The following is a 12156-nucleotide window of genomic DNA, read 5'->3' as shown; positions in this document are numbered from 1 at the left end:
GTTAGTAGGTAATCGAGAGTGACATTTTTCAGTCCTCTTCTACATGATATTCACTTGTGAAACACTAAGTGTTCAGTTCCTGGTACTCTTTTTTTCATCCATTGTGGACAGCATATTAGAACATAATTGTGTTTTGTTTTGCTTTGTTTCAACCATTTAGAAATGTGGCATTTAAATTACTAGTAGTGTATCTCATAACATTATAACACTAAAAGTTAAAGCTAAGTTCCCCTAAATATTCTAAACATTTAACAATAAAATATTAAACCAATACTATTAATATTTGGGTATCTGTTTGCCCAACAATGAACTGGGCCATGTGGATAATACAGAACAAGTATAAAATATGGCTACTATTTCCAGGTACTGTACAGTATAGTTGACGAGATAAAATAAGACTGTGTATGAAAGTGGTAACCATATGGTACTGGAATCCAAAACACATCAGTGGAGCCTATAAATTGTTGGGGAGGCTTCATTGAAGAAATAGGAATTGATCTGTATCCTGGATTTGGGTTAGCAGGAGGGAAAGGAAAAAACCTTTTATGTTGATGGAAACTCCTGAATGAAGGCGTAGAGGCAGGATTTAGTATGTCATTACATTAGGAAGCATTAGAACTGCCTTCTATACCAGGAGGTCCTTCATATATTTTATACATAGAATGGATGAGAGGACGGAGAGCTCTGACGGTGAGGCAAAACAGTATGGACTTGATCTGATAGGAAGGATGATGCCTTTGTGGAACTAGTTCTTAGCTGTCTTCATTGTGTACTTTTATTTGACTTATTACATGACCATCTTCAAAAATTATCTGTTCTTCTGATTTCATAGTTATCATATTGTCCATTAGTACAAAATGAGCAGTTTTAAACCAAATATTTCAAGCCAGTATATATTCTGGAGATGCCACAGGGGTGATGAGTAATCACTGATTTTTGAGTGTAGTTGTCCTCATGTTAGTCATTTGAAATCTTCATCTAAAGTAGGTGCTTTATGAAAAAAATGTGGCATTAAATTATGGTCCTATCTTGGTGGGCTTTTCTTTTAGCGTATACTCAACCATAGAGCATAAAATACATTTTTTTCCCAGAAATTCTAAGAATGAAGTCACCAACTATAGGTTCTGAATCATTGTTGTATTTTGTGGGAGGTGGGGAGAGTTTGTTATTTCAGATTTTCAGTTTTTGACTATGCATACTACCTTGGTATTTAAATGGTGACTTATGATTAAGCTTATTGTTAGATTACTTTTAAGGCTCTCACGACTAGAGAAATTTTAGTTTTAATGTACCAAAATATTTTAAATTGTTATCAAGAGTTATAGAATCCTTCCATGGCTTATAAATATTTGGCAAATACCTCAGAAAGCTGAATGTGCTGAGCCTCAAAACAGAATAGTTTTATAATTGTAGCCAGATGATTGAGGATTTTCAGTAACAATTAGAAATGACAAACTAAAATTATGAAAAACTGTGTACATCTTAACTGTGAATTATTTGAAGCAATTTAATAGGTAGGCAATATCTGCCTCCCACCCCTAGCTGTAACTCAGTTGTACTTGAGTTGAACTATTGAAAAAGGCCTAACTCTGTATTCTGCAGTGAATATCATGGTATCTTACACAGGTAGCTGTCAAGTGCTTCATAGTGGAGAGTACATACTGTTTTAGTGAGGCCTGCCACTTTAAGATATACTTAGACAATATTCAGTACTGGAAAAGGCATGTATATTTATTCTTTAGATATGTAGAGCAAAATGAGGTTCCTGACCTTTAGGAGTAAATACTCAGAGGTGTCAGTCTTCTGTGTATCATACAGAAACTATGTCTATATTTATTATATATTTGTATTTAAATTTTAAGTTTTGGTTTGTTTCAGTTAATTATTAAAATTTGATAACACTGAAACCTGTCATGGGAAGGACAGTTGCCAGAGGTTTGACAGAAACATGGTTTCCATTTCCTCTGCCAAATTGAAATCATTTTTGTGTTTAAAATTAGTTATTTCCTTAATTAAGTGAAATCTTTTTAGCAGCATTTTCTTGGCTGCATATTCAGTTTGCTAAATTTAGAAGGATTTTTGGAATATTCTTGAGGGGAAACTTTGATCAGTGGGCAGTAATAGTGAAGTCCATTCAGACCTTTTTTATTATTGGAACCACGTGCTTTTGTTTTAAAAAGTGACTTTTCTAGTCCTAAAAATTGACCTACCTTGTTCAACTCCTTCATTTTAGGAATGACAAAGCTGTGTTCTGGAAGGGTTAAATAATTTGTTAAAAGTCACACATTCAATTAGTAGTAGAATTAGGATAAGAACCCAGATCTCAGATTTAGTAACTAAAATGGTTTTTCATTACAACATTGATGTTCTCCTTCATAAATGAAAATTACTGGCATTTACTTTAACATGGCTTTCTTCCCATAGTAAGTGATTTTTGCTCTCACACAGTTGGGAGGTCCCTTTTTATCAACAGTATCTATTCATGAGACAATTGGCCCATCTCAGGAATATGACCTGTAGTTACAAAATAGAATGAATTTCATTGACTTGATGAAAATTAATCTCTTGCTTAGTTCTTCTAAGTACCACGTTCTCACCAAGAACTCTAGTCTAAAATTTCCTTTACACAGCCTCCTTGCTATGTATTTGGGATTTATAGAATCTTTGCCAATTTGCTGAAACACTATGAAATAACCTGTTCTAAAGACTGAAAGTCTTTATCTTCATGTTATCAGTTAAGCTGTCTTTCCAAGTGTAACTTTGCAGATGTGTTTTTCAAAGGACTCCCTACCAAGATGTTTTTATTCCATAATGCTAAAAATTATTTGGAAGACAAATAATAGTCTAAGTCTGTAAACATTGTTGTTTCGGAATATACCTAGAAAAATATTTGAAACTGTTTAGGATTAGATTTTTGTTCGTGTTTTTGTTCATTTGAATTTTACTTAAGAGAGGGCATTAAAAAAAAAATTCTTAGTTTCTGAATTAGCTGTTTTAACAGTGACTTGATTGAATTTTGAGTCACGTGTGAAACAAGTCACTTGTAGTCATTATCAATTATAATTGGGAGAACTGATCTCATTTCATGTACAGTTCTCTGACCTAGAAGTAGTCATCTCACTTTCAGTCAATTGGATCATTGTATTGTTAGCATTTTACTATTTGCTGATTACTTCAAAAGTGCACATTGAATTTTCAGATGCTGTATGGTAATTTGCTAAATTAATATTTACATCTTTTTATTTCTTTTTTCTAAACATAATTACTGCTTTTAAAACATGGATTTGTCATTTTTCCCTTTTAAAAAATCACATTTTCACTTCTGTGAATTTAGTTTTAATTTTTTCACAGAATACTGCTTACTGTTAGGAGTGTCTAAATATATAAGGGGTCCAATTGGCTTGGAAAAGAATGGCTTTCCTGGTCTCTTTTTTTTTTCCTTTTTGTATATTTATAATTCTAAATCTATTATATTTGTTCTTAAATCTGACAGTGTTAAATTTAAGGGTGTGATTGGAGTATAACTATTTTCTAGGTACTTGATAAGTTTATATTTTAAAATTCATGTCTTGTTTCACACCCGCATTCCAGCCATTACGCATGTATTTTATATATGTATCAGTATTCCAAATATTGAAGTCATTTTTAAAGGGACTGTTAACAAATCTAGTCACCCATAACTAGACCATGACTGACTTTTCCACAGGGGAAGAAGAGGTGAAGGTTTCGACCATGCCACTGTCAGCCTCTTCCCATTCATTACAACAAGGACAGCAGCCTACAAGTCTCCACACTACTGTGGCCTGACAACAGAACTGAGAGGAGAGGATTAGACTCTGGGGTGCTTGCATGGGCAACCGGATTTTTGCATGACTCCTTTCTGATTTTGCATTTAATGTATACACCCAAAAGAGCCAATATAAACGTTCCTCATGCCTACAACTAGTGTGTTACCTCATAGTTGCTAAAGTATTTCTTCATTAGGCCTTTAACACAATTTATTAGCATAATAATTTTGGCATTGTTTCTCATGAGTGATACTATTTTTTAACTCACACAAATAAACTTGTAGTACTATAATTAAGATCCCAGATGAGATTAGCTAGAATTGTTATTTTGGCTCTATTAATTGAAAATATTCAAAGATAATGGTAGTTCCTTGTTTTCTGATTTGTGAAAAAATGGTAATATCCTAATATATTCATGAAAATTTGAAAATTAAGAAGATAATGTCTTGCATTCTTTGAATACTTGAGAAGAAAGAATACATATAAAACAAAATTGGTGGTGTCATTTAATGCTCAGAAGAATGTTGTCAGCAATTGTTTGTAGTTGTATGGATTTATCCTATATTATGCATTACATGTTTAGAAACTGTCTTTGTTCTCTCTGATTTGCACATTTGCACTTTCTTTTTGAATGGTTGTTAATTATATAGAGACGCTTAAGAGATAATTATTATAGACTAAATGCAATATAATCTCTTTTCTAATGCACTGCCTAGTATACCGGGAAATTGCCTCAGAAACAGAATTTCAACTTACAGTTGATTTATCAGAAACTTGAATATGGGGTAAATATTGTATGTGAGAAGCAACCATAGTAGTGTAACATTTTTATTGGAAAAATGGTAGTTCTGTGGGATATTTGTTTGGAAATTTCATTGTTTCACAATTGAAGTGTGATAATAAAACTATATTACAAGTACCTGACCAGAATGAGACTAAGGTGGAAGAGAAGAGATTGGGGATCCTCTAAAATTAGGCCACGTAAGTTGTCATAGGTAATTTTAGTTAATCACAGAGAATAGTGGTGTACTTTATTAGGCTATAATGTTGAAGTGATGTTTTTGTATAATAGACAATTTCTTGAAATAGTTCTAAAGCTGATAATGAAAGAAAATAAACTGAATTCAGTTCTGAGCATTAGACAAAAGCTGGTTCAGAAAACATGACTATGTTCTGCCTAAATTAAGCATCTGGGAAAAAAGGGGAAAGTCAGATCTCCTCTTGAGATTTTAAAAAAAAACATTGTGATATAAAAGATACGCCTTAATTAAAAAAAATATTAAAAGAGTAGCATGAATACCAAAAAAGGAAGCCTAGAGATTTAAAATAATAATAATGATAATAATGAAATACCTTACTAGGAGTGATACTTAATATCATGTTGGAGTTGGAGTTTTCAGGGTTCCCTCTCTATGTAAAGTCTAATAACTTTCTATTAGATATAATATACAAGTTAAATGGGTTTGTCCTGAGGTATAGTGGGTAAACTAAAATCTATTCTTAGATATCCTTCAATTTGGTTAGCTGAGGGTGTAGAAACAACTAATTATCTAGCCATTTTAATTATTTTTGTAAAATTCTGCATAAATGATAATCTCTAACTTCTATCTAGAAATGACTTTAAGACAGCGTTATGAGAAATTTAGAAAATACAAATAAAATATTGTAGATTTCTTAGCCTTTTAGCATGTGTTGAATATGAAGTCTTTTAGTATGTGTTGATTATGGTTTCATTTTTGCTGTGAGAGGCCAAGACATCCACTTAATGTCTCCCGTGGTGCTGAGGCTCCTTGGCTTTGTGAACAAACTTGGGCTCCCTGTAATAGGGCTTACTAGCGCATAGTTTTCTCCAGCCTTCAGTGCAAGCCTTTCATCACTCAGATCTTCTTACAAAAACATGAGGTGGTTAGCTCCCATTTACTTACTGTTTTGAGAGATATACTTGTTAAACAAGGCTTTTTTCCTGTGGTAGCTTTCTCTATCCTTTCTCATTCCTGGCCATTGCCATAAAACTGTCAGGTAGTTTACCAGACTTGCTAGAGCCCAGGACTGTCTTTCTGCCTGCTTCCCCTTCTGCCCCCGCCCCCACTTTCCACATACACACCATAATGGGAAAAATGCTTTCTTGGGTAATTAGGCTTCAACTTAGATATTTTCACATATACTAGCTAAAGATTATCATTTAACTAACTGTAATTCCAAGACTTTGTAAGCCTAAACAAGTAAGCTTCGCTGTTTTGCTTACTTAATATATATATTATGGTTTTAAAAAGTGAAGTCTTAAAGTCAGTCAGAATTAATTATACTAAAACACAGAAAAAGTTACACAACATGTGAAAGAAAGTACTGCTTCACTTAGCAAGTAAATTGATGAAACCAAATGATGGTAAAGAATGAGAAATTCTAAAAACTTCAAATTAGTTTTTGATAAATTCCTTCCTGATTGATCTGTCATACACAAGGGAAACTTTATATGCTTTTATATCCTTAACTTTTAAAACAACATGTCAGAGCAGCAGTTCTTAGTGCCAGTGTGTAGGATATAGACCTGGGTTGAATGATTTTGATCTTACGATGAATGTCAAGTGCCTCTTTTTAATTTCTTAAAGATTCCATTAGAAAATATTTTCTGATTAATAATACTTTCCTTTTCATTCTACTGTTGCATTTTGTTTTTACAGGTGGTGCTTTTGTATACTCTCCTCTTATTTCAACGAAGCATTAATATTTGAGTGCCTATTCTTTGTAGTGACTTGAGCTAGATCTTGAGGGATACAAGGCTGAATAAAGTATAGATCCTATTATCAAGGGTAACAGTCTAGTGACAGTTTTATTTCAATTATTTCTATAGGGTCAGCTCTTGATATATTTTAACCACAGGAACAGCCAGAGCAGTCCAGACTCATTTCATTATTCATTGCTCTGACAGTGGCAACAAAGGGTATTGAATACTGATATTTGAAATTTTAAAATATATGATAATTTGGAGAGAGTGAAAAAAATTTTAACGGGAGAGACATACATTCATTATTCTAATTTAAGTATTTCTCAGTCGTGTGTGTGCTCATGTCTTACTCTTAGTGTTGTGGCGATTAAGTACAGCTTCCTCTATATATGTTCTTTTAAAGAAAACTTTAGGGCTTCCCTGGTGGCGCAGTGGTTGAGAGTCTGCCTGCCGATGCAGGGGACACGGGTTCATGCCCCGGTCCGGGAAGATCCCACATGCCGCGGAGCGGCTAGGCCCGTGCGCCATGGCCGCTGAGCCTGCGCGTCCAGAGCCTGTGCTCCGCAACGGGAGAGGCCACAACAGTGAGAGGCCCGCGTACCGCAAAAAAAAAAAAAAGAAAGAAAGAAAGAAAACTTTAATGCATTGTGTGCACATTTTTACTGACATGGCTCCTATTTGTACAGTATTCCAAGCACCTTCAAGACTGACAGAGCTCTCCTCTGCTGTGATACAGGTACATAGGGAGCTACTCCCACAGAGGCCTTACCTCAGAAAGCCAAGAGAAAGGAACGAATTGCAGGTGCATTGAAATCTTACGAAATGAAGACCACCATGTTATTTATGCATATATAAAAACGGGGGGACATTTTATCCTATATTGAGTTGTAAGGTTTTAGATTCTTTTGTTTATTTGATCATGAAGCTTTCCCATATTTGCTTAAGAGTTGTATATCATACAATTGAGAGCACAATAACTTAAAAATGTTTTTTTCTTTTAAAGAGGTAATATCACAAAATGATGATATATATGTCTTTTTCTACAAAATATAACCAAGTCAATTACCTGGTTTCAAGCTAGTCCTTCTGCCATTAGTGCTATGTGTCTTCTCTCAGTCTTTTCATTTGAATATCTACTACGTTGTCTCCTTGTGCTGAATAAATGGTAGTAGTATGTACAGGTATTCACACATGAAATGTTTAGAAATGTTTGTAGTGTATCAGACACTTTGCTGATACAAAAGTAAAAATAGGAGTTAGAGAAGTTACTGTGAGCAGATTCAGGGAAAACCTTCATAAAAAGTGTGGGGCTTTCTGCTTTTGAAGGATGGCTTGAAATTAAATGATGGAAGTGGAAAATACAGTAAAGGCAACATATTGAACAAAGGCAACATATTGAACAAAGAATCGGGAATGGAGATTAGCATGGTCTGCTAAGGGTCAGGAGGGAAGGATAGTAAGGAGATGGACTCGTCTGAGGTATTACAGGTCATATAGGAAGGTGGGATAAGTGTGCAAAAGCCTTGAAAACTAGGAAGAATAGTTTAGTCTTGATGTGGATGTGGTCAGTGTTAGAACTACACGTTCTTTGGCAAAGATGTAACTTGATTGTAGCATTTTAAGAAGATTAATTCTGTAATACATTTGCTTGAAATTAGGACCAGTTAGAAAGCAGTTCCAGTATGTCATTGCAAATAAGATGGCCTGGGCTGGAATAGTAATAACTAGTAGGATTGGAGAAGAAATTATGAATTAGAAGTCAGAAAGAATGAGATCTAGGAAAAGGGCTTTGGGTTTGGCCAAGTCTCTAATGACCTTTAAAAATGTTACTTTCAGGGGCTTCCCTGGTGGCGCAGTGGTTGAGAGTCCGCCTGCCAATGCAGGGGACACGGGTTCGTGCCCCGGTCTGGGAAGATCCCACGTGCCGCGTAGCGGCTAGGCCCGTGAGCCATGGCTGCTGAGCCTGTGCGTCCGGAGCTTGTGCTCCGCAATGGGAGAGGCCACAGCAGTGAGGGACCCGCGTACCGCAAAAAAAAAAAAAAAAAATGTTACTTTCATAAAAAGATACAGATGGAAAGCAGATTTCTAGGATTCATGAGGAAATGTCAAGGATATGGATACAGCAGTCATCGACTGAAGGCCTTTGGCAACAAAGGGGAAGAGAAAAACAAGATGCTAATTAGATGGGTGGTTGATCTTAGAAGGCATTGCTTTAAGATAAGGGAGATAGCTAAATTTTTAAAGGCAGAGCATATAGAGTCAATTGAGAGGACACCATAGATAGTGCGGAAGAGAAGATAGGCTAACCAGTAGAGTAACACATTTCTGTAGGTGCTGGGAGGAGATAAACTCCTGAGACGGAGTAAGGTTATGGGTTTGACTTAAAAGAGATGGGATATATCTTCCTTTGCTATTTGTAAAAACAATCAGAAAATCTAGGAGAGAGAATGTGAGCTTAGAGAAAATGAGAATAGATGAAGGTGCTCATATCAGTAATTATTGAATGCATATTGTATGAGAAAATGGGGGTGAAAGAGTGGAGTTGGGAACCTATTAAAAAAAAAAGAAAGAAAGAAATTAAATAAGTCTGTGAGAATAAGCCTAGAAGTGCATCGGAAAGAAATTTAAGAATTGCTGAGTCAAGATAAGAATCAAATTTAAAATTTTAGTGTCCAGATATATATGGTTTTGTATGTTCCAGTGATTCAACACAAAGCATCAGGAGTGGACAAAGCAAATATGAGAGTTTGGTTAGAGGGTGAAGAAGGAAAGGACACAAAGATATTTAAGAAGACAAAACTGATATAACCTTGTGATCAGGAAGAGTCCAGTAAGGCAGGAAATATCCAGTGGTGCGAGTGTGTTGAAGGGAGTTCACTGATTTCAGGTTTTGATGAGGACAAAGAACAGGTATAGTATTGTTAAGGGAAGGACAGATTAGGAGACTGTGGTCAGTATGATAACCACTCAGTGCTAAATGATGAGTGAGAACCAGAGAAAGGATGGTAGATAGATGTCTAACATTAGGGCTAGAGGTTGGAAAGAAGGCAAGCTTTCGTTACCCCTGTGGTCTTTTCTCTCCCTGCTTTCCCTCCAGTCCTTTTTTGAGAGTAGGAAGTCAGACTGTGTGAGAGAGAATTGCAGAAAGCATGGTATTGCCTGCGGGAACCTGGATCACGTTTCCTATAAGTTGAAGGTGATTCAAAGGAAAACGTCCCACAGTGGAGTAAACATTGCTTTCTCAAAGCACAGTAGGAGGATGTGAACGCAGAGTGCAAGGGAATGCCTGGGAAAAGCCAGAGATGAGATTGGACAGGTGTACGTATGCCCAGTGAGTGTGTTACTTATGACATGAAAGGTTTAGACAGAGGGGGTAGGTGTGCCATATGATGAGTCTGCTAGCTTGAGGAGCCCATATTACAGGTGTGAACTAGTTTTTCCCAAGCTTAAATGCAAACTGGAAAGAATCAGCTTTCCACCTACATAGGGAAAGTATCTCTTCTTAGTTGGACTAGGTCATTCTGCTTTAATTATATGACAAGTTGGTATTAAAAGCAGTAGATTGGTGAAAGTAGAGAGAACTTAAGAATTTTATTATAACAGGTTATAAAAATATTTTGACAACTTTCCCCAAAAGAGAATGTGCTTTGTAAATAGACACAAACCTACAAGTTATTGAACTCAGAGATGGAGATATAAATATATAATATATATTTTTTCTCATTCAATTAATAGCAAACATGCCTAGTTTGAAAGCATCCTTAATTTCCTGACTAAATTAAAATCCTGCCTGAAGCCCTTCTAAAATATTTTTAAATTCACTGGACTTGTTCCGTATATGTCAGCTAAGATATCACCTGTGACATTTAAAAATGATAATGCTTCAAAGTATAAGTTATTGCTTAAGAATGCTAAGTTTGTGGAACCATGTTGATGGATTGAGAAGCCGCTGCTCCTTGGATCTCCTTACTGCCCTGTGATTTATTAGTCTTAGCAACCTTGTATTGCTAGGCATATTAGACCACAGCTTCTTTAACCAGGAGCTTTTTCTAAAGAATCACTCTTGGGAATTCAAGATTAATTAAGGTGTATCTACTCTGTTCTGGCGCTTTGGAGAGTATACCCTGGGTTTGAGTTATATAAAAATCTAGTTTATACCTATCAGGTACCTAGAATTGAAGGCAAGCTTAAGTAATATAAGCTGCTTGAGAATTGGACAGAAGTACCTAGAAGTTCCATGAACCAGCTGGTAATTATTGTACTTGAGAACCAATCTATTTACTCCAGCTTCCTTCACACCAGCCTTCATAAGGCAGCTATTGACTTGACTTTGTTCTTAGCCTGCCTCACACTTTATGGTTATTTTTGAGGTTCCTGGAAGCTCCGACCCAACCCCTAAGAACATACTGTGCTTAGAACAGTTTTGTTGTTCCAGCTCCAGTTTGGTCCTAAGACCCACTATTGTGTAACACCCCAAAAGTTTTTTTTCCCCTCCATATAATTTATAAAGCCTTTAAAGCACCCAGTACCTTTTTTTTTTTTTTTTTGGTGAAATTCACATAACATACAATTAACTACTTTAAAGTGAACAATTTGGTGGCCCAGTAGGACTGTTCTTTAATTATCGTAATGTTAAAATTGAATAAATAACCCACTGTGGCTGTGAGAATTTTGGCCTGTCCTTGTTGGGGCTGTGTGGTAACAGCTGCATCTAGACTCGGGTAAAAACGTTTAAAGCAACTGTCTAAATAGTTCTTAAGTGGTAATAATAGTCCTTCTGTCTTCATGACATTTGATTAGCACATCACCTAAGAGAAAGCTTACTTAGCAAAGGAAATAAATAAGCCTGGCTCTGTGTCTGGGAGTGAGGTTGAGTGTTGTGTGTGTGCATGTACATTCGTTTATATATAGTAATTTTCATTTAAATCCTCCACTTAGTGAATGTGGCAGGTGAAAAAATCTCAGACCATCTCTCTGTGACTTTCTCTAAAGGTTTTTTTTTTTTAAAAAGAAATTAAGACCCTGTTTAAATGCAGCAGGGTTACAGTACAGGTGCCCACTTCACCCCTGGTCATGCTTTTATCTGAACAAATATTTTCATAGCTTTTTCTCATCAATTTTCACTTCCACTACTAAGCATATCCATCCCATGTCTTACTCTTTTGGAAAACCTAAGGAAAGGATAATAAGAAAAAGACGTTTTAGAATCATGAAATTTCAGAGCTATGAGACATACAGTCTTCAACAATCCACTTTTAAAGACCAAATAATAATAACGCTATTAGTAAACAAGGCTCAGAAGGATTGTGATTGCCCATAATCACATTCTAACCACAGTTTTATGTTTTCCTAGCCCTCACCATGTGAATATGCTTTTGTATATGTAATTCAAGGAGAAAAAAACTTCAAGATTCAGAATATGTCTCTTCTCTAAACTTTGTTGTGTCTTACAGTTTATTTTAGTAGTTCTCACAAGTCAAGGGCTTTCAACTGTGAATATCAGTGCAAGTAATGAATTGAAGACTTTCAGATTGTGTATCTGCTGGCAACTGTTATTACAGATCCTGTAAGTTGTTAAAACAGCCTTGTGTTAAATGTGGCCCAATGACCTTGGAGTAACTTTAGTGGGGGGAAATTGTAACC

At 35.6% G+C, this 12156-nt stretch overlaps 1 protein-coding gene across 8 annotated transcripts in view; it reads left to right on the top strand.

Annotated features, from left to right (window-relative positions):
- CNOT4 (CCR4-NOT transcription complex subunit 4) overlaps positions 1–12156 on the top strand; it is a 141680-nt gene that overhangs the window by 111515 nt on the left and 18009 nt on the right. For 2 of the 8 annotated variants that reach the window (XM_019951857.3, XM_019951792.3), the window contains exon 11: positions 3707–4922. The exons of the other annotated variants lie outside the window; for them this stretch is intronic. In XM_019951857.3, the coding sequence (XP_019807416.1) occupies positions 3707–3807 (101 nt within the window). In that variant the 3' untranslated portion in view covers positions 3808–4922. Of the gene's footprint in view, positions 1–3706; positions 4923–12156 lie in introns of those variants that run through there. 8 annotated transcript variants of the gene reach the window in all.

The sequence above is a fragment of the Tursiops truncatus genome, chromosome 9 (genome assembly GCF_011762595.2).
Source record: "Tursiops truncatus isolate mTurTru1 chromosome 9, mTurTru1.mat.Y, whole genome shotgun sequence".
Lineage (NCBI taxonomy): Eukaryota > Metazoa > Chordata > Mammalia > Artiodactyla > Delphinidae > Tursiops > Tursiops truncatus.
This window is presented reverse-complemented; position numbering and strand designations above follow the sequence as displayed.